Source organism: Tubulanus polymorphus, chromosome 1 (genome assembly GCF_964204645.1).
Source record: "Tubulanus polymorphus chromosome 1, tnTubPoly1.2, whole genome shotgun sequence".
NCBI lineage: Eukaryota > Metazoa > Nemertea > Palaeonemertea > Tubulaniformes > Tubulanidae > Tubulanus > Tubulanus polymorphus.
The window spans coordinates 6,867,490-6,890,666 of record NC_134025.1 but is presented as its reverse complement, the minus strand read 5'-3'; the positions used below and the strand labels follow the sequence as shown (position 1 = coordinate 6,890,666).

Here is a 23,177-nt window from a genome sequence, read left to right as displayed (position 1 = left end):
GAGAAATAACTCTTTTTGTTGTTATTTTCACATAAAGATTTTCAATTCTTTTTTATCGTAAAGTGTTGGTCAAAACCCCTTCAAAACTTTCTGTTTCTCTTGCCGTATACCACACACCATTTTCACCACCTTTACATGTATCATAAATATAGTCCGATGGAGTAAATCTTCTGCAATGATCACCGAAATTTACTGCATCAATCTCCAGGGACAGGCGCGGATCCAGACTGTCGCACATGCAGCACGTGCGGTAGTCGCAGTTTTCAAATGCCCTTGAAAAATTTTTGTTTCGGAAAAAAGTAAATAAAGGAACATACAATTTGCGAGCCATAAGAAAGGAATGCCTTTCTGTACAAGACCTAAAGCAAAATGTGAATGAAAATAAATTGCCCAAAATAAAAAAGGCAATATTAGGTACTCGGCCCTACTCAAAAGGGCACTATTCTAAAGGAGACATTATTGTTGCTCTATAAGTTTAATCGAAAAAGGGCAAATTGTGCTAATAAAAAAAAAGCACAAGCAAATTGAATGTGAAGGCAAATTCAGTGGCATGATACCAATAAACGGCACTCAAATTCAAACTCGCTCGCTAGGATTTAATACTGGCCCTTTTCAAAAGTGGTGCCCTTTTTCCACTGTGCCGTAGTCACTGAATGGCCCTGGATCCGCGTGAAACTAATCAAACTTTATTTACATAAACTAACCTCCACCCGCTCAATAAATATAGCGACACGTAAGGCGGAATTTCTGTTCCGCATTCCTGGATGACTTTTTTAATCTAACTTCTGCGAGCCTGTTTTCAGCTAATAGTTAGTGGGTTGATTAGCATATGACAGTCGGCAGTATAGGCAGTATGTATAGGCCGATGTGAATACCAAGTTCACGATTATATCGCCTCGAAATAGAGCTAAGTTTCAGTCCAGTATCAGGTATCATGTTGGATTTGACAGTGATTGTAGCGACGACCTTGGTTGCTGTACTGATCATGTTTATCATACGGCTAAGCTATGTAAGTATTTCTGTCTAATTTACTCATTCCATCAAATAGAAGTTTTTTTTCATTATATCAAATGAGTCGATTGCTGATTAATACTAATGCCATAAGCTCCATGTACCAGGTACGGTATAGCGTATATAACGTATATACGTATTTTTCAGAAACAAAAGAAATGTACACATATACCAGGTGTGGAGCCATCAGATCGAAAGTAAGTAGACCCTAACCCTAATATGACAAGCCAGACATAAGAAACTTGAACTTGAACGTGAACTTTCATAGATCTCATACTTTTTTCAGAGAAGGAAATTTATCCGACATAAAAAAAGCCGGGAGTCTCCATGAATTTCTGCTAGAAAGACACAAAACGTATGGACCAATCATATCTTTCTGGATGGGAGAAAAGATGACCGTTAGCATATCATCTCCCGAATTATTCTCTGAACACTCGTCTTCCTATGATCATCCGCGTAAGTATTTCTCAGGTGGTTCGATTCCACACGTTGATTCACAACAATCTACAAAAAGAATGTGTGTTGATGTTTTACAGCTGACCTGTACGGTTTGTTTGAGCCTTTGATGGGATCGACATCCATGCATGTATCGGATGGCGATGAGACACGCCGTCGGAAAAGATTCTATGACCCGTGTTTAAGCCATGAGGAGGTCAATCAATTCTACCCCGTATTCAACACGGTGAGTTTCCTTAAATGTAAATGAATAAATGTTTTCATTCAAATAAAGAAGTACATTCATGCTGGCCAAAAATGTCCCAAACCGGAGCATTTTGTGAGACTCACTGACTCCAGTTATTTGTGCTTGCAGATAGTCCAGGAAATGATTGATGAATGGACCACATTAGCTGATGGACAGCATATTAATGTCGCAGATCACATGGCGCTAATTGTTCTGAAATCCGTTACTAGATGCAATTTCGGAGATTATTTCAGTGATCAGAAATCAATAACTACCTTCAAAAATAACTATGATATTGTAAGTTACTTTTTAATAATCTTTTATAATCTTGTTCTCGGGGCATGGTTTGAATTTTATATTTTTTAGTGCTGGACTGAAATGGAGAATGTCATATCTGCAACACCATCGAAACCTGGAAGTCCCGAAGAGAAACGCTATAAGTTAGGTGATTTAGTCGAGGTTGGCTTTATACCGACAATAAGATCAGCACCGTAAACAATGTTAATATTTTACAGCTCTCAAAAACTTGAAATCAGTGATTCACGAAATAATTGCGAATCGTCGCAAGAACTCACCTACGGATGACAAATGGCGCCTTATTGATGCGATACTCGAAGCAAACGATGGAGATGAGGAATCGATTGCAGGCGATGCAATGACATTGCTAATCGGTGGATTTCATACGACTGGATTCAGTGGGTAGATCTTATAGTTTAGTCTAAGTTAATTGGATTACGGAAAGGATGATACTGATATCGATTAACTTTGTAGTGATGACATGGGCATTGTATTATCTGGCAATACATACCGAAGTGCAAGACAGACTTTTGAATGAAGTCTCAAAAACATTTGACAAAGATGAAGTTATGACACCCGACATGATTGCACAAATGCCGTGAGTATACTGTGCATCAAACTTAATCGAAACTTTCCTCAAATAGCGAATATTTATCTATATTTAGAAAGTATTATTTTCAGATATTTGCAACAAGTTGTTAATGAAACTCTTCGCTATTCTGCAGTGGCCCCTTGGGCTGCTCGGTATGATAAGTATAGTGACATTTACCTAGGTGGATATCTCATACCTAAAGGGGTACGCGTTCATTCTCAGTGATTCTATTGAATGAAATAATACATTCACAGATTTAATCATAGGCCTTCATGAATAGACTTAATTTTTTTTTCTAATATTTGTATAGATTCTATTTTAGACATCAGTCATTCAAGCATTCGGTGTTTGCTTTCAAGATGAAAAGTTATATCCACAGCCGCACAAGTAAGGCACTGCCTAATTTATTGTACCACATTGCTAGAGTGAATAAGAATTCTGACTCAACGATTAGATATTTTAACTATTTTAACTATTCCAGATTCGATCCAGATAGGTTTTCGAAAGAACAAGTTAAGACTCGTCCACCACACGCCTTTGAACCGTTTGGATTCGCTGGAAAGAGGAAATGTCTAGGATACAGATTTTCAAATTATGAAAGTTACGTTTTCCTTGCACGAATTGTTCGAAAATTCGAATTGAAAATAGTACCTGGCCAAATAATTCGGCCGGTTTATGGTCTGGTTACCCATCCCGATAAGGACATAAACATTACTATCTCTGAAAGAAAGGAATAGATAAGTCTCTAAAAGCTATAGAGATCAGAACTGTAAACTTTGTAACATATAAAATGCATTACACCATGAGCAATAACGGAATGGAATGATGTGTATGTAATATTGTCCACAACGTATAAGATTATGATGCTAGAAAATATAAGTTTTTAAAGGAATGTATCTTAAAATCATGAAATATACACATGTATCTTTAAACCCACGTTTTCTTTAGAATGGCGCATTTTGATGAAAGTTGTTTGTCGCAGGTCAGTCAGTCAAGAATTTCACTGAAAGTGAAGTTTTTTCCAAAGTCCAAACACTGTATAGGCTTTTAATGAGAAGTCGTTATGATATCATCATTCCAGGGTTGAACGCGGCTATTTAGGTCAGGTTCTAAAGTCATGTGTATTTCTTCGTTGTTTTGCCATTGCGCATTGAAAATTAACCAAGATGTTTGGTTTGATATTACTTTCTTTTCTTGTTGTATGTGCTGTTGCAATTTTCCTTTGTGGTCTTTATAAGGTAAGTCTGCAATTTGACTTTGATTACATATTACTTGCTGTGATAATGGACTTATTCCGAATTGTTGGATCTGTTCGTTCCCAACTGCAAGATATTTCGAAATATTTCTAGATAAGAAAAAAAGAAAGAAAGATCCCAGGTTTCGAACCGTCAGATCTCGAGTAAGTAATATTCCGAAAAAAAGAGTTATATCGTTGCATAAAGAGTTGTATCGATGAATACCTTTAGAAATTTTTTTTAAAACCCTAAAACTTGAAAATATTTATATGCCGATACATAAAGACTGGCGTCATTCTTAGCTGATATCAATGGTTATGACCTACTTTTATAGTTTATATATAGTTTGATTCAGTGTCTATAAAGTTAAACTTTTAACCCTAGTGAATCGAGTGATAATTTTTTTCAAGATTGAGAAAACCATAAAAATGAAGGAAATTTCGATCTTATCGAGTTCAATCATGGATTCAAAAACGTTTTAGAGGTTAAATAAAGTGATGGAATTTTTCTTTCAGTTTGGGGAACATTCCTGATCTTATAAAGGCGGGAGGCTTTCACGAGTTTATGACTGAGATTCACGGTAAGTACGGACCTATCGTATCTTTCTGGATTGGCAAAGAATGGGTTGTCAGCATCGCATCGCCACAGTTGTTAACTCAAGAGGAATCTTTATTTGATCGACCAGGTGATCATACGTAATCTTATCATAATCTTGGTTCATTTTCTCATTTCGTGATCCCTGATAATATGGAAATTTCTTTCCTTTGGTGATTTTTCCCAATGTGTATATGTAATTACGTTGCGCCAAAAATCTTGATGCGAAAAATTTTTACAGAGGCACTTTTCAAAGGAATGTTGGAACCATTGTTGGGCCCAAAATGTTTACAATTTACTAATGGTCAAGAGGGACGACGAAGGAGGAAACTTTACGATCGATGTTACGGTTACAAAGAGATAAAAGCGCTGTATTCACTCTTCAATGAAGTTAGTGTCATTTTCTTCAAAGACCCATTTTCATTTCAAAATGATAATCTCCCATCCTACTTTCTCATACATTACGTATCATAAATGTATTTGATGAATAGTTAAAAAATGTATTTGATGAATAGTTAGGACAAGAATGGGTCAACAAATGGATGAAAATGGCCAATGACCAGGAACATATTCCGCTGAATAAATACATGATGGCACTTGCCTTGAAAACCATTTCTCTGGCAAGTTTTGGAGATCATTTCAAAGATGAAGAGACATTGAACAAATTCTGTAATAATTATAATATTGTAAGTGTATATTGTATTTACGTTATCCAACATTGCATTCAACTAGCTTCAATACCAACCTAATTCTGTTACATAGTGCTGGGCAGAGATTGAAAATACTTTGCTAGACAATACAGTAAAACCAGGCAGTCCCGAAGAGAAAATTTACAAATCAGGTAACACGATTTCCCTCTAAGTTAGTCAATGATTGGCGAATGATTAAATATTCATTATTGCTTTGTTATACCGTGTAGCCCTGAATGACCTGAACTCGACAATCAGTGACGTCATCGAGCATCGTCGTAATAATCCTCCCTCTGGAGACCGTCTACTAATTGACGTCTTCTTGGATACGGATTATGACGATGAGACAATTCATTCAGATGCATTGCTGTACGTAGTTGGAGGGTTTCACAATACTGGCAATTGTAAGTAGATTCATTACTGAATTTTTTTTTCGATTTAGTAGTTAATGTAAGAATAAAGCAAAAAAATAGTAAAACTCATTACACATGATTCTAGTAATGGCTTGGGCGCTCTACTATCTGGCATCACATGAGGATGTACAGGAAAAACTGTACACGGAATTGTCCGAACTATTAGATAAAGGTGAAGATGTTTCAGCTGCGCATACTCAAGATATGCCGTTAAGTATATATACCCCAAATACATTCCTATCTTTAATTTCGTTGTTTTCGTTTCCTCAAAGATCTTCATGTTTAAACGTGTATGTATCTGTTTGTATAATTTTCCAATCAGGTATTTGAAGCAAATCGTTGATGAAACTATGAGGTGTAGCGCGATCGGTACAATTGCTGCACGATACAGAGATGAAGATGCTGTACTGGATGGATATATCATACCGAAAGGGGTATGGGCATTATATCCTTATAGATGAACATACAAAAATCATTAAGAGATAGTCTTCACTTATCTTTGACCGACAGATTGGGAAATTAGCATTTATGATAATAAATAAATCACGACTCTGTCTTCGGTTACTTTACAGACACCAGTACTCCAGGCATTGAGTGCCCTGTCCTACGATAAGAAGTTATACCCGGAACCGCGCAAGTAAGCATGTATTATGAAGCTTCTTGGTATAAAAAAGTGACATGAAAGTTCTGTATTTCTGACGCTGACTCGACATGAACGTCAGATTTTCGTGTCGTATGATTTATACATGAAATTTTCAGATTTGATCCGGAAAGGTTCTCAAAAGAACAAGTTAAAACTCGTCCGCCGCACGCATTTGAACCGTTTGGATTCGCTGGTAAGAGAAAATGTCCGGGATACAGGTTCGCATATGCTGAGGCGTACGTGTATTTGGCAAGATTCGTACGCCAATTCAAAATACACCTGGTTGATGGACAGGACGTTGTACCTAGTTATGCTTTGATATCTCGTCCCAAAGACGAAATATGGATAACAATCAATGAAAGGGATGCCTAGACATCATTGTGCACTTATCAACTTAAAAATTCCACATGGATGACTTGAAATAACTTTCAGTAGAAATTGCGTTATCCCCGTATATACTAGATTTCTAAAAGCAATCGTCCAGGATCTGCAGACATTGATCATTCGAAATGATTTTGCTTGGGAAATAATTATCCCTACTATACGGCTATTTTAGATAATTTTGATGATACATAAAATGCATTATATTAGACACGATAAAATGCATCAATTCTGAATCATATATTTTGTCGTTCGGAAATATGAAACCAACGTTGTACATCTGTGGCTGAAAACAAGGTAAGCAGTAGTTGTAAATCCGTCGTTTATACTGCGTTGTGTTTTGGGGGGATAAGCAATGAAATGCGTTTAAACAACATAGAAAAAATGAAAAAACCCGACGAAAAGCGAGACGCTCAAAATACTTCCAATATATCTGTGAATTAAGAATATATTGTAATCTCTTGTAGATGTGGTACAACTAAGCAACCTAAATATTTTATCTGACGCGACATCATTACCTTCGCGAGACGACTGTGTTTTTCTGATCAATAACAACCATCTACAATAAATTACAGTCGTTTCTTTTCGTTCGTCGACCTCGGGCCAAATCATCACATTGCCTGCTCCAATTATTCACGAGTTTTGAATTTATGAATGTATGTATTTTTATTGAACATTTAGAATCAATATCGATAAACAAAATTTCTATCCTCTCAAGTGGAGTAGGTTCGAATCTAGAACACGGACATGGTTGTTTTATATACGTTTTTCGTATGTGACGCTAGGATTTTTATAGTTCTAATCAGGAGATGGCGATGTCAATTTCTTCATCGTTGGTCGCAGATTGATTCCAGCCCTCAGTTACAGCAGACTCACCACACCAAATAACAATGAACGATGTTTCATATGACCTGAAAGTTTATTGGTCGCAAGATTGTCAAGTGAAACAGAAAAATTTGTGAGTGTAACTAAAATGAAAAACGTACAAAATTTGTAGAAAATTACCGTAATAATCATCATTACACTCAAATTCAATAGAATTTATACAGATCTTAAACTATCGCTATGATGGCCTAAAAAACTGCATTTTTTCGAACCATTTTATCAATTAATGCCGAGCGTTTTTGAATCCCTTCACATAGAAAGCGAATAAAGCTATCTCCTGAAGCAATCTAAAACCTACAGTGCTCCGATATCATAGCGTAATCCATCTAGTTTCAGCATCTATCATCCTACGATGGCTGTTTGTGATACAACCAACAAACCATTGCATCCAACAATAGATTTGTTCCTTCTTTCTCTGTGAACAGGCACGGCAGACTGGGTCGGTTTTCAAATTAATCAGGCACTAATAACCAACATCGCGACAATAAAACAGTTCACTACTCGAGCTATAAAACAAGAAGGCTTTTTTATGCTCGTTTTCAAGGCTAATACAGTTTTATTCGATTCACGATCGTCAGTAACTGATGCTACGGGTCGTGGATGTGTATTGGTTTTTAAACAAGCAAATGATTAATCGCAAACATACAACAGTGCCCAGTTTTAATCTACGTCAGCAGACTCCTCCATCCGCATAACTCAGTACAGTTTTAGAATTTAGAGTCAGCCGCAATATAATAGTGAGGCTCGATGATAATTCTTCACGAAAAAACAATCGATTAACTATATGATATGATATATATACTACTTGTAGCTAACAGAAAAATATGCGAAAAATAACAGCAGAAAAATAAATCTCTTAACAAATAAAGTGATAACCCTTTCTCTTCAAGCTTAATTATGAGAATCGCAACATCATAAACTTTCGATGAATAAAAGAATTCAACATAAACATCACAAAATATATCATTTATATATTGAATATAACACGGATTCTCTTGTCAAATTATGGTAAATTACAAATAGTTTCGGCCCAGTTATTAGTATATTTTGTATCAAGGCACAAGAAAAAACAGCAACGACATCTTGGGAATTCAAGTGTGAAGCATCATTACTTATTAACAATGTAATGTAATACAAGACCTAAGCTTTCCCCGCCGCACAGGAGCAGTTTTGCCCGGTATTCTGAATGCGTTATATACATACATATATATATATATATATATATGTATATACTGAATTTCTTTTTTTGGACGGAATTAACAAAGAATGATATGGATATGAGCCATATAATAGATAAATAACATTCACGGTAAAATTGGAGGCTGGGGCAAAGCGTAGGCAAATTTCGCAGGGTTTAAGGACAATTTACATTTTAAGAGGCTACATCAAACACGTGGAAAAGCTTACTTTTGCAAGCACTATAAGTCGCTCAAAAATACTACCTTGAGCATATCGATATTGAAAATAAATTTCTGTCAGTCACTTACATGATATTGAGAAGACCTGGGAGGGATACATTCATGCGCGCGGAAAACACTCACTGATAGCACAATATTGCCGGATAATATATGAACTGTGGAGCGCCAGTATCAATCCAGTTCAGAACACGCTGAATATTTTACATATCTCTTGACTGTAGTGATAAATCATACGGCAGACAAACTGTCTGAGGATTTCCAATTAATAACGCAATAATTCTATCAGATGATGATTTTTCAACATTAATTTAGCTCCGTCCTGTTTTTGAGCCGAGCCTCCTTATGCATAATCCTAGTTAGTATATCTACACAATCAAGTGGCTCAAAATATTTGCAATAACATAAATTCCATCCTAATTCAAGGACACAGTTCATAACAGGAATTATAAATCTATAAAGTATGTAACGCCTCTGAGCGGTCCTAGATATTTCCAAGTATTTCATTGAGTATTTCATATTAATCCTAGATGATTGAAAATACATAGATATTTCATAGATTATGCCACATATATTTTGAAGCGATCAATAAGAACAAAATGAATTTTCAACTGAATCTATTGCTTTGGGTATACTAGATTCACAAGACCAAAGATACAGGGGTAAAAAAGGAAAAAATCAGACACTCAAAAAACCTCTCTACCACCATATTCACTAAAAACTTAGCAGAATTAGTCAAGTATTGTATATAGAAACGGATTCATCCATTAAACATTTGAATAACCACATTCAGGTAATACTTCAACTTGTATATCAATTATGTGAATATCACACACGTGAATAATTAATATCACAGATTAGGTCATCATTGGATTTACTGGATAGTCTGTACTACAATATTATACGAATATAAGAACACTGTAACTGTAAAGACTGTAGCAAGAAAAACTCCAGGGCCCCATTTAATAGACTAGTATCAACTCAGGCGCGGATCCAGACTATCGCCCATGCAGCACATGCGGTAGTCGCAGTTTTCAAATGCTCTTGAAAAAAGTAAATAAAAGGGCACACAATTTGTGCGCCATAAAAAATAATTGCCTTTCTGCACTTGTACTAAAGCGAAATGTCAATGGAAATAAATTGCCCAAAATCAAAAAAGGCAATCTAAGGCATTTTCCTTTACTCAAAAGGGCACTATTCTAAAAGAGACATTATTGTAGCTCTATAAATCTAATCGAAAAAGGGCAAATTTCGCAAAAAATCTAAAAAAGGCACAAGCAAATTGAATGTGAAGGCAAATTCAGTGGCATGATACCAATAAATGGCACTCAAACTGAAACTCGCTCGCTGGGCATTAATACTGGCCCTTTTCAAAGTTGGTGCCCTTTTTTCACTGTGCTGTAGTCACCGAATGACCCTGGATCCATGCCTGCATCTTTAACCCAAAGCTATAAAACTGGCCACAAGTGGTTTTGCCACTGAAATGTTTATACCATCGCATTTTGCATTTGCAAAGGCGTTTAAAATATCAGTGGCAATAATCATAATGATGATGATGATGGTGAATACTTTAGAAACATATTCTTCAATTTCAATCGATAATATACACGCATAATTAGCAGCTGTTATTGATATCTCCACGCAGTTCCGCGTCCGGGTAACGGTACCATGTTCTTCGCCTCGTCTTTATAAACGTCCGGTATCCAGCCGATCGGCGACTGTATCATTTTAACGCTCGCCTGTCCAAACACTTTCTTCTCGTACTCGATGAGCTGTTTCCAAAATCCGACGTTAGGACGGATGCACTGTCTGCGTTGCCGCACGTGGTAATACGCATCTCTTAAACGCATTCGTTGGTATTTCATGAGATAAGCGATGATTAAACTCGCCGAACGACTGACGCCGGCGACGCAGTGCACGAGAGTTTTACCGCCGCGTTTTTTCACCTGGTGAATTTTGTCGGCGCACCGATCGAAATACGCGTATAGCCGCGCGTGGGGAACGTCGTCGATGTGTATCTGGTCGCAGTCGATGCCGGGCACTTTCATATTCGGAATTTCGATCGTGCAGTTGATGATGTCGGTAACTCCTAACTGCTGCAGTCGGTCGGGTTTACGCGCCGACGCTCCGCACAGAAACAAGTGATCATTTATCTGAGCAATTTGTTGAAACATCGAGGCGTACGTCATCCTGCAAAGCGAGGAAGATAAAGAAAAAAATTAACTACAGCCGTGTGCTAAAAATGATGTTACAACACATTTAGAGATACTGTTGCGTTATGTAATTCGCACGAGGAAGCAAATTGTCTACGATGTCAATTGTCTACGAACAAATCTATTTTCGTCTTTTACAAGTTAGAATTCAAGGATTAAGAAGAATTCCTATTATGTCGTTTTTTTTTCTTTTTATTCTAGGGCTGCTTTCTTGTATAAGGTAACTGTTGCTTCAAAGCAGTCCTTCATTTAATATTATTACGTTTTTAATGTATTTGCCTATTCATTAAATTCTGTAAAAATTTTACTTGAAAATAAATCATACCATATTATCATATCATATCATATATCATATCATATCATATCATATCATATCATATCATATCATATCATGGCAACGAGGTGTTTCATCATTATTTTAGCATAAACCATGAAAAAAACTGATTTAAATCGATTTTACATTGATTATTACCATCTCGTCATATTCATAAAGCCGGAAACCCTGACAAAATGCACTTAATGTATAATATGATGCCAATGGTATTACTGAATGAACGACTAGCTATAATCAGCTGTATAAAACAGTGATTATGATGCAATCTGAATATCATAAATTGAGACAAAACTGATGGTAAATCCGCACGAGCCCCGAAGCAGATATAAATTTTCATAAAGATTTCAGCACAAACATCATCAGTCATAATGAACTATTTGCTCAAGCAAATTAATTACTGCGGACGAGACAAGTTAATTAGATTGTCAGTAATTATCGCCTGAATCTTTCATTTATCATCGAAGTCAATATTGTTGAGTTCATGTATTCCCTGATTTTCAGTCGAAGCGGCACGGTTTATACGCTGCGCTCAATGGGGAATACACTCCGTACGGTTCTCGAGGAACATGAGTAGCATCTTATGAGTGTGTCAACACTAGAAGCAACAAATTCGACCGAATGAGAAAAATCGATGTCGAAATGTACTCGAAACGTATCACTGGCGAATTCTTCGACCGTCGTCTTTTTATTTGAAATCAATCTTAGGTCTTACGTCTTCAAAATTTCAGTGATGCTAAAGTGTGTCCTGGATTATGATATTTCAAAACATAATGACTACAATCTCTTGAATTCAATGATGTTAGTCCATGATTTTCTACGATAGTTTTTATGTCCCATTTGAAATTAACTTTCATGTAAACCTCATTTTTATGAAGTTAGAAATAAATTAAAGTGAAGTTTAAGTAAAATTATATCAAAATAAAGTCGTCATACAATTTCAAGCATTTTTAAAATATATATTGTAATATCATATATCTAGGGTTTTTCCAGTCACATTCAACTCATATCAGAAAAAAGAGATTTAATTAGAGCGAAATTTGATGCACTTTGAGCATACTTACAGATAATTTTGAGCAGCCATTTTCCTTAAAAAAGAGGAAATCATTTCACGAAAAGGTTAACACAGCTAACACGAATACATCACAAGAGTTCTTTCAGGTTACGATCAAATCTGGTTGCCTTACCTTTAATGGTCTCTATATGAATATTCCGAAGATCTCCGAATGAAAATCTAATCTATGACAAGCTGCCAGCGAATGCATCTATCACTACAATAAAAAACGAAGCATTTTAGAACGAGTTCAAGAATCGGCGCTTTTTAATCACAAAATCTATTCATCGAATACAGATTTGCTGTTAATAGTCTGCATACTCATCAAAACACAAGTCAGAAACAGCATAATTCAACGAAATCACTCAACGGTCCCAGAGATACTCTGGTTTGAATAAATAAATCGCTAATATTTTTCAAAACGTCGTGATAAGAAATTGTATGATATTTCTAGGCACACTGCGCGCCAGCGGAAGTGGTGAATGAGAGGAACGATATCGCGCATCAACTCAACGATCTCTTTAGCGTCGATTGCGTCGAAACACCGATAAAACGTTCGCGCTCATCTTCCACATCTGAGTGGAATTTTCGCATACTTCCCTCGCGCACCGGTGGTAACGCGATCGCACGTCACTGATTCCCTCGCAATTGGGGCCGGTTGATAACGCGGCAACATGATCGTGAATATTTCAACATTCGCCGCATGCCGGATATCCACGCCGAGCGAGACACTCCGATCAAGCAAACCGTGACGCTACGAAACAAGCGTAGACCTCCCGCGAGCCCCGAAGAAACGAAACAGTTTTTTATGGATACGGGCAACATTTATCCAATAACCGCCGGTTCGATGAGGATGTCATCCATCGTCTTATAGCAAATAACGATATTTGATGGTTGAATTTACGAAAGCCACGGGATACGTGCGGATAACTGCCGAGTATGAAATTACAACGAGTAATAGTTATCTCAATATCTGCCGCTTAGCCGCTGATGACATGGACATCACGGACAAAAAGAAAACCAGTAAATCACTAACGATGAAGCTCTCTGAGTGTGATATCATTATTACCGTGTTAACCGCCTAATACTGTCTTATTTATCTTAATGCCTACAAGCAAAAATTTGAATTTTTGCTACAAGGAATTTGCAATTAACTTCGGAAAAACAATCTTGTCTATAACGCGTTTGTCGGAAAATTACCGCAGTACCTAATAAGATAAAAACCCACTATCTACAGATTAAAAGAATTCTAAAAAAAAGAATTTATTTATTCGAACCATCTGAAATATATAGAATACACGACGTTTCGATCTCACCCTAGAGATCATCGTCAGGTCATCAGATCATCGTCACACCTGACGATGATCTCTAGGATGAGATCGAAACGTTGTGTATTTTATATATTTTAGATTGTTCGAATTCTTGGTTTTATAATTCTTTTGATCTGTTGATAGTGGGTTTTTATCTTATTATCCGTTCACCACATTTGAGTGTGATTATCGTTTTACCGCAGTACCTGATTGAAAAATCAGCTATAACGCTTCCTAAAATGAATTTGACTAATTCGACTTTTTTAATATCATTGATAACGCTTTCTACGCATATTTTTGTAATCAAAATTTAAATCATTCCATCAGTCCGACACATTTGAAATGCATAAGTTGCGATCACACGAGCATTTTTGGCCTGGGCTAAATCTTCTCCGTGTGATCGCGGCTATAGAGCTATGACTGGTTTATACAGACAGCTCGGATAGTTCGATTTCCCTATTACGAATGTAATTTGATGCGCCATGAAGCGTGGCTCAGGACCTGTTTGTCGATAGGTTCGACAACAATCTGTCAACCGATGGGCGCCTAAAGATCATATCTCGCATGTTAACGTATAATCTTATACTGCCGACTACTCCCTACGGGCGCTATCACATACGAGTCGTGCATACGAATTCGCCGCGTCAGGTCTACGTAGACAAATTGGGCTGTCATTGTAAATATCGGTAGCACCGACGAACGCGGCTTTTTGACCATGAAAATATAATTTGAGCATTAACGTCGTCATAAATCTACAGCGCATTGAACGACGGATAGATATCCAAAAAATTACACCAATTTCAGAAAAACCAATACCATCAGGCAATGAATAATACTTCAGCAGCCAATTTTCCATAGGAAATGTAGACTATCGAGTGGAATGTATAATGTAAAACTATTGACAGTCTGATAACTGTATACGTTAATGGCTCCCAATCCATTCTTTGTATCAGTCTGATTTTCAAGTCCGTACGTAGTACAGGTAACAAATTTGACGAATGGTACTACAATTGCCAGGGTTTTCCGCTATCTATATGGATTTACATTTCAAAAGCCTAAGTACAATAATATGCCTTGAAATATAGCTAACCATTTTGATTTTCATCCATGTTTGCCCCGGCCTAAAGCCTAAAATATCAAGAATGCCATGAACCTCCAATAAGCAAAGTCAGATCCATGGAATACTAAATTGTTTCCATATTTATAATAAGTTTAATGCCATTTTGTTATGAAAATGTGCACTGCTAAAAGCCATCTTATAAGACCTTTGTGCCAAAAATAACTGAAACATGTGAAGTGGACTTTTTCTACTTGGCGCACAATGCAATTAGGATCTCTTAATACTGAACAACTTGTCGTGATATTCATTATTCATGAGATCGAGAAAAAGCAAATCACAACTCAGGAAAATTGATGAAAACATGGACAAGAAAATATCTGTGCTGTATTGATATCTGATGAAATGGATATGATTGTTATTTTCTTAGTAGCATTGATGTCAAAACATTTGCATGCTTAATTCACAAGCCAACAAAATTGAACGAATTGCTAAGTGATGGCTTTCATGAGAAAGTCGGACAGGCCAAAAACCTACCATAGAATCATTTGCATCAGATGCATGATGATCATGTGGTAGCCTTAGAAAGAAGAAAACAGCGTAAGAACATTCCGACAGTTTTTGAAAAGGAAACTTACACATATTCTATCTCTAAAATGGGTCAAGTGCGTGATTGTTTGTCATGTATATGACTAATAAAACGAAGATTTCTACCCGAACAAACGCTTGACCATCCAACCACAATCCAGCTATCGACAATACATCCCACAGGAGCATTAAATGATAATTAATGACCAACTAGTGCAGGTTTTAATCCATTTATGTGGTCAGCGCAGTCACGCTTGACTAAGCTCATCGACAGTTTCAAGAGTCTCCTGGGTAAACCTCGATAGCCAACTTTCTCGACAATCTTCCAATAGCCTGATAGCGGCAGGCCGAAAGCGTATATGCAAATATCCGCTATGCCTAAAAATGTTCTAACCACGAAAAACACGCCATCGATGCAATAGCTACAAAATGTATCATACAAGGATATATCCGAAAATGTAAACACGCGAGCTCGACTTGGCTGAACAGAAAATACCAGTATCAAATACAGCATTAATTCCGGTACACGAACTGCAGTACCATCCTTAATTTCAGGATTGTGACCAAATTATAGCCATCAATCCGCACGGAAGATAGTAAACAGTTACTGTTTCGACCGTTTACGTAATCTGCATATATATTGCTTGCTCAGATGGGCTGATTTTCAGGACACTTCTGTCCAAACAAATTGTCGCTCGTTATTCATACATTTCCCGGCGAGTGAATCGGCCAATATTGCGCCGTACAGAAAATCCCTATCCCTTAAAAAATTACATTCTGTAAATTAAGGCAGGACCCCGTTTCGCTATGATATAATAATATTGTCAGCGACATGCAGGAACCTAAGGGACACAATAGCGCTCAACAAGCGTACAGCTAATTAATTCAGTCTTTTGGGAAATAAACGTATAGACTAGGAGCAAACCAAGTCTCCAGAGTTTATAAAATATAGCATGCAAATTATTTTCAATGTTAATTTTCCTGATTCCCAGTAGGACTGAAATTTTTATTCAATCGATGCCAATGATGGATTCATATTCTAGAAAGTTGAGGAATAATTTTCCACTTTTTTACTTTGCTACACCACTCCTCTATGATAACACTGAAAGCATAGAATTTCAACCCAGTTGGAACCCAAAATTTGACTTGTGAGTAAATCTACACCATTTTGCATGTGAACCTTACAAAAAACCCACTTTTGTGAAAATTGAACCAAAGGCTGGCTACAGGTCTGTGAATCAGGGTGGCGCCACTTTCCAACCATTTACAAATCCCCTGAGTGTTCCCTGATTTTTCCCTGCGATTACACAACATTCCCTGAGTGAATCAGAGAAAAATCTAAATTCAAAACGTTACAATTTATTCAATTTTCATTGAATCTCGTACTCATAGACGAACACGTGGTCAATAGCATTATCCAAGTTCCTTGGTTTTCCAGGTTTTTAGCCAAATTTGTCTGTTTCCCCGATTTTTTTCTGATTCCCTGAGTTTTCCAGGTTTTCTAGGACAGTGGCCACCCTGTGAATGACTAGAAATACAGCTATGATCGATGACATTATTTAGCAACTATCAACGCAATACTCAGACACAAAATCATAGGCTACATTAGGAACACATCAAGCTGTATTGGGTAATGGATGGGGAAATCAGTACCAATAGAAACTTATATTGTCCAACTTGTCGATGGGAAATCTGATATGCAGTGTTGGTAACTGGAATGCTACGGTGGCCTGGCACAGATCGAGTGTAATTGCATCCATCGCAATATTTCGTCGCCCCGTAATTTGTTTCCTGCGTAGACCCGGCACGGCGTAATCTGGCCCTATAATTTTTAAATAACTATCTGGGGAATGAAGCCAGACCTCATGAAGCGCACACAAACCCACCTCACCGGAGAGTTAACTGCGTGTATTTTTGCATTAGTTTATTCTATAATTCACTGGTATCATCGCCGCACCCAGAGAATCGGACAACAAAATCCGATGCGAATTGACGTGAATTTCCCAGATGCTGCATATTACTAATTCAACCGCTTACTGACAGGATTCGCTGATGCGAAAAACAAAAGACATTTCAACAAATCCCGACGGAGTCAAGCTGTCGAATAACGCAAATTCGCAGAAACAGTTAACCGGATTTTCAAACGCCGCGGTAATGAAGTCAACAGTATTAAAACAATAGATTACTGTCGGGAGAACGAACGGCGAAGGATAGAATCTCGTGCCTTCGAGGCGGCTTTCGTTTCGTGTATTAATCGCATTAATTCACAGCTGCCTCAAAAGCCGCAGCACATCCTCGTCCTATCCGATACTCAGTAATGATACGAGACAGCAATCATGAGAAAGGTACTAACTATACCACATGTCTCGCGAGTAAAAAACCATATCTTTACGGGAAAATCAGTTTTTGATGCCGACCATAGATCGACTTACTGGTGCTGATTGATATCTATTTGCAAAACATTACTATGGTCTCGGGCAAGAAACTAATTTAATGAGAAGGATACAGACGAAGAATACAAAATTGCTAATCAGCACGACCAGCAAATTTGCCAGTTGATACACATGATGGATAAGTGAATAAAACCGTAGCTGCGTAGTCTCTCAGTACATCCTTACTGAGAGCACTCATTCAGATTCGCTAAAACATCGCGTGAGAATGATAAGACCTGTGTGACTTGAAACAAGTGTCATACTAAAGCTTACAAAAGGCTGCTGAGAATCACAGATAAAGATTACTGATCCTTTGACGTCAGATATTCTGTACTATCTGATTTGCAATACGATTTGATCGTCAGAACTAAAATGGAATCATAGTGATTTCAAAAGATTTAGGCGCAATACTTACCAGAAAAATGCCAGTTGAGCAATTAAATCAGCAAACCATCAATCTGAAAATGAAAGAAAACTGAATAGCTTTCACAATGAGGGTAGAAATAGAGTAGACTATTATACAAACTTAAAAGAAATTTCTGATTCATGTCAGCCTATGTTATCAAATTGTTATCGCTTACTCAAGGAGGGAAAATTCTTTAACCCATCGATTTCATATAAAAAATAACTCCATTAAAACAGAAATATTGGACTTTAAATTGAATTTGAGATTAATGCCATCAGGGCACGTACATCAATCATTATTGAGATGAAGCATCATTATAACGAACCCATTATCTAATAACAAGTAATCAGAAATGCAATTACCAGCAGACAAATTTGAAGTAATACTTTGTTCGAACTAGGAATTAAAAAAAAAAACGTCAGAGTCTAAAAATGATAATTAGCTTTGCTAGCTCGAAGGCACACCTCACACGAGAGCGTCTGTTATTTGTCACATGAAGTTGTCCACAAATTGATATGCAAACAACACATTTCATCTCAAGTTATACATAATGCATCCACAAGAAATCTCAAGATCTGTACCTAGCTAGAACATTCGAAGTCATTCAAGTCAACTTCATGACACGTCTTAAAACCAACACAAGTAACCAACATACTTCATCTCGAGCTATACGATGCAGTGTTCTCGAGTTCCGTACTTTGCAAGTCACCGTGTCGTAAAACTAACATTTAAGTACGTTTACAAATAGACGACAGGCACATGATTAAAAAGATTTTACATGATTGGAGATATGCGTTCACAGATTCTTCAGAAAATGATTTAGTTGGATCATGCTAAAACCTGTAATTTTCTCTAGCAAGACTAGATACTGGTATTCATTTCTTTCATCAGTTCACCGATATGCTGATTTTTTTAAGTCATCTCAGGTACCGGTCGGCCTAATAAAAAACTACGGCCTCATAGATGTTGTTCGAATATTCCAACATCATACGGTAAATATTTCTTCAAACAAACTGGTAAATATTTGTTCAAACAAACATATATCTAGTCATGATGAAAACATCACCAACGACCAGTACGACCAGTAAGAGTGTCGGGTGGAGGAGTGATTGATTGATGAACAATGTGAGTCGGATCATATACTGCGCCATGGCGACAGTGAATGCTTCAGCGAATTCCCGCGAATAAAATCGGTCATGCATGTATCGGGTTGATGGGTGACGAAGTTATGCAACCATAAACAACCAATCTCGAATATATACACAACAAACAAAGAGTGAACAAAGTACTGCCTCATGGATATAAACTGGTTTACACCCGTGATTTAATGACTAGCAGCCAAGCATCAGTTTATTACGGCTATATTTCAGTCAGTTTATTGAGCCTGCAGCTACTTTAGTAATAGGCCTTCTACAGCGTATTAAAGCTATTTCTCTGAAATATCAAGAAAGTCACCAAATAGGAAGCATACAATAAAACTTGCTTTATTCAGAAACGCTTCTCATATGACTGCTTAAAAAGGATGGAGATTCCCGGAGTATGCTAATACAAAATAGGCTAACTCGCAGTTGAGCAAGTTTGTTGTACAGTTAGAAATGATTACCGTATCATGAGCCGACAAGATCAATTTCTGAGTCATTCTGGTAATATCAGTTCATCATGGTTCAGTGCTGAATACTCATTAGAAGTCATGTCATGGTAACACCAGCTAATAAAAATCTACAGCTAATTGCCCCATGTATTTTCGGACTAATAACCTCAAGACATTAGCCTAATAAATGTAAATAATTCGTTTGTGGTTTTCAGAAAAGACATTTAGCTCGTGTCTCCCTCAATAAGCCTTAGGTCTGGGCTTATACAAAATGAAAAAAATACAATGTAGAGCTTTCGAACAAAAATTATAGGGGCCTAAAGGAACTGACCCGACAAATTTGGTCGTCTTAGTAAGAGAGTGGAGAATCACATTATTCAAATAAAGGACCTACTGTGTATGGAGGAGACAACAATGTTACTGACTAATTATTGAACAATATGCTTCGAGAGTAAGCCCTTCTAGGCTTATTAGCTTTATAGTCTCATTCGACCCAGTCTACTTCAATAAAAGTAACTAAACTAAAGGGAATATGAAAACTAAAAGGAACATGCAGTACAGAGATCTTGCATGTCCAATTCATTCCTCAGTCTATTCAACACGCCTAGTAAATACGTCAAATAAAATACTATTGAATTGAACTTTGAAACCAAGCAACTGGAACTGGAAGGCACTGCCGCAAGAAAGCCGATAAGAATCAACCTTAAAGTTTACAAAAGATGGTTTAATCTGATTTATGGTTAGTTTGTAAAAATAAGATGCATAAGTAATCTTGTCAAATTAGATTAACGGTTAAATGCACGTTTTTTCTAAAGAAAATAAACTTACGTCAACGTCGTTGTTTACAATCGATGGTAACGACATCCAGCGGTAACTGCGTGTGTGAAATTGAAACTCAAACTCGTAAAGTGCTGCTATTTGACATTTTTCTACTCGTAAACTCATGTGACCGCAAAACTCGAGAAGTAGTACCGGTAGTTGATATACTGTTGCGTAAATTGTTGAAAATCTATTATAGCTCATTGTTTTTAACAGCCTTTGGTAAAACAGATCCTCATCGTCTTTCGATTAATATATTTTTCAAATTTCTTAATTTTGATACGAGATGTATTAGGTAAATATATCATCACATGGTATAGTAAAAAGTCATAACTGGTTCTGTTGCGACGAAATTGCACTGCTTGACTACTGGAATAAACAAAAAATATGTCACCAACAGAATTTTTAGTGGCTTTTTCCTTATTTTAGGTCTGTTTGATTTTCTAGATGAGTGAATAAGTGTAGGTAGGTGAAGAAAATATTTAGGGCCTATAGTAATGTTGTTTTAGCACATTAGTGTGTCAAACTTAGTTTGTTTTCAGTTGAATCTGAATGAAGATTTTGATTTCTGTTTTTTCTTTCAACAAGTTTCATTCATTTGACATGATTTGATGATGACGATTGTTATCAATCAGAAACTGCATGGATAGGCTATAAATAAAAGATGTCCATCTTTCATTTCAGAAAAAAGCAGTAATTAAAGATGTTGGTCAGTCGGTATCGTCCAGTGCTTTATCTACAGCTTTTGCTGATATTCATCGATATTTTCTTGAACTGTTTTATGGACATGTTACGATTTGAAAACGTCATAATCCTCGTGTTATATGTGTAAGTGTACTCAATGAATGAGTTAATAAATTCAAAGCCTCGAAGAAGCCTCGTAAATATCATTCCATCCTCATGGAGTCGTTCCACAGGGACTTGTCACAATTGATAGTAAATGAATAAAACCGGTATCAATGACCAACTCCAGTATCCCTGTATAATAAAAAATGTTTTTTTATTATACAGGGATACTGGGATTGGTCATTGATACTGGTTTTATTCATTTACTATCAATTGTAACAAATCCCTGTGAGTCGTTCGTACAGATCCATGACACCTCTCACGAATTCACTGTACAGTTGGAGACTTATCCAGGCTAGATTCATTTTCAATGAGAAGGATAACTTTTACCAAAAGTGAAACACATCATTCATTGTTTTACTCTATTGCAGGTTACAGGATGTATGCATAGTATTCGCTGTAATTGTTGTATTTTTGATGTTCTTCAATACCTACATCTTCCAAGCCGGTCTAGTTCAAATTCTTATCAAAAAGTTTAAAATTACCATCATTGTCACGTTTGTGTATTTAGCGTTGAATATCGGGTTACATATATGGACCGTGGTAAGTACCTTAACCTCGGCTAAAATGTTCTTTATTAAACTACTCCATTTCTCATTCATATGATCCTGGATTCTATATTCTAGACGTTACGTTGGGACAACCCAAATGCTTATGTTTGGAATGATGGTCTTAGTGCTTTGTACGTAATTCAAAAATCAGGTCAGTATTCCTACTATTCAATGTATTTGGTATACACTGTATTGTATTTTGAACATTACTTTCAAAATTCATGAAGAGAATAAAGCAGCATAGACAATTCTTTATTGATCTTGAACAGGGTGGACACTTACCTGGAAATCAGGGTTAAGTCAGGGAATTTTGTAAAAAAGCTAAAAATCAGGGGAAAAATGGGGAAATTTGTTGAGACAGCTAGATCACATGTAAATGTACATCTCTATTTCAGTTGCTGTATTGTATTACTATTTCTACAAGAGGACTGCATTGCGTCTTGGCGATCACAGATTCTATGAAGATTCTCAGTGGTTGAGGCACGAATTTCAGAAACGTAGATGATCTTTTAAGTGAGGGAAGGAAATGTCTCCTGTTGAATCAAATCTTGTACTTCAAAATAGAAAACTGTAGTCGCCAGTATTATTTTCAGTCATGAATTTCTTGTACGTGCAAGCCGATGTACAAGAATGCAAGAATGAATAAAAATCTTCTCAGCATTAAAGTCATAGACAATGTATAAATGAAAATACTGTTTTCATACAAATTAATGTACCGGTATGTCTACATGTAGAATAACTTCCTAGAGGTTCTTACTTTAAAGCAAAAGTTTGTAACTTGTATATGAAAGCGTAGTGCATGTAGTTTTTTAATGAGCGTTTGTAAATTTATACATACTTATCTTAAAAATATATACTCTGTAAATAAATAAAGATATATTTTTCAAGATTTGCTGGTGTTATCGATTCATTGGTGGCGTTTTGTATGTGGCTCATACTATACTAAACATCTAGAAGAAAAATCTGTTGTATGGAATTTTTCTATCGATTTTACCTTTTAATACGTGTACTTGAAAGGAGTTAGAGAATTCAAATTCCAGGCTTGGAATAGTGTGGAACATATCTCAAGTGACTGAAGTTATTGAATAAGCAAGTGTGCTTGTAATCTTGGTTGCAGTTGCTCTGAACAGCTTCCATCGACA

General features: G+C 36.6%; 3 protein-coding genes across 11 annotated transcripts; 2 read left to right on the top strand and 1 right to left on the bottom strand.

Moving 5' to 3' along the window:
• Positions 1–782: 782 nt before the first annotated feature.
• Positions 783–7,193, top strand: LOC141910454 (cytochrome P450 20A1-like). Of its 5 annotated transcripts, none has more exons than XM_074801160.1 (12): positions 783–1,009; positions 1,159–1,208; positions 1,298–1,467; positions 1,548–1,693; positions 1,823–1,990; positions 2,060–2,138; positions 2,209–2,388; positions 2,465–2,588; positions 2,672–2,786; positions 2,905–2,969; positions 3,064–3,683; positions 3,932–3,982. In XM_074801160.1, exons 1-11 carry the CDS (start codon positions 935–937, stop codon positions 3,317–3,319), a joined length of 1,428 nt encoding a protein of 475 aa, XP_074657261.1. In that variant the 5' UTR covers positions 783–934; the 3' UTR covers positions 3,320–3,683; positions 3,932–3,982. The 5 variants fall into 5 exon arrangements, with proteins under 5 accessions (XP_074657261.1, XP_074657283.1, XP_074657268.1 ...); XM_074801167.1 differs by lacking the exons at positions 783–1,009; positions 1,159–1,208; positions 1,298–1,467; ... (6 more) ...; positions 2,905–2,969; positions 3,064–3,683 and adding exons at positions 3,690–3,820; positions 4,333–4,502; positions 4,653–4,801; ... (6 more) ...; positions 6,273–6,834; positions 7,005–7,192 and having other exon boundaries at positions 3,932–3,981; XM_074801182.1 differs by lacking the exons at positions 783–1,009; positions 1,159–1,208; positions 1,298–1,467; ... (5 more) ...; positions 2,672–2,786; positions 2,905–2,969 and adding exons at positions 4,333–4,502; positions 4,653–4,801; positions 4,927–5,097; ... (4 more) ...; positions 6,086–6,150; positions 6,273–7,192 and having other exon boundaries at positions 3,316–3,683; positions 3,932–3,981.
• Positions 7,194–8,659: 1,466 nt separating this feature from the next.
• Positions 8,660–20,693, bottom strand: LOC141907789 (dual specificity protein phosphatase 14-like). Of its 4 annotated transcripts, none has more exons than XM_074797533.1 (5): positions 20,648–20,693; positions 18,238–18,280; positions 12,569–12,652; positions 12,446–12,469; positions 8,660–11,027 (listed from the first exon to the last, which is right to left on the bottom strand). In XM_074797533.1, the coding sequence occupies exons 4-5, from the start codon at positions 12,463–12,465 to the stop codon at positions 10,463–10,465; spliced, it is 585 nt and encodes a 194-aa protein (XP_074653634.1). In that variant the 5' UTR covers positions 12,466–12,469; positions 12,569–12,652; positions 18,238–18,280; positions 20,648–20,693; the 3' UTR covers positions 8,660–10,462. The 4 variants fall into 4 exon arrangements, with proteins under 4 accessions (XP_074653634.1, XP_074653638.1, XP_074653648.1 ...); XM_074797537.1 differs by lacking the exon at positions 20,648–20,693 and adding an exon at positions 19,832–19,956; XM_074797547.1 differs by lacking the exon at positions 12,446–12,469.
• Positions 20,694–21,003: 310 nt separating this feature from the next.
• On the top strand, positions 21,004–22,889 carry LOC141914713 (transmembrane protein 138-like). 2 transcript variants are annotated; one of them, XM_074805984.1, is made up of 5 exons: positions 21,004–21,103; positions 21,323–21,466; positions 21,856–22,027; positions 22,111–22,186; positions 22,431–22,889. In XM_074805984.1, exons 2-5 carry the CDS (start codon positions 21,342–21,344, stop codon positions 22,538–22,540), a joined length of 483 nt encoding a protein of 160 aa, XP_074662085.1. In that variant the 5' UTR covers positions 21,004–21,103; positions 21,323–21,341; the 3' UTR covers positions 22,541–22,889. The 2 variants fall into 2 exon arrangements, with proteins under 2 accessions (XP_074662085.1, XP_074662086.1); XM_074805985.1 differs by having other exon boundaries at positions 21,028–21,099.
• The last annotated feature ends 288 nt before the right edge of the window (positions 22,890–23,177 follow it).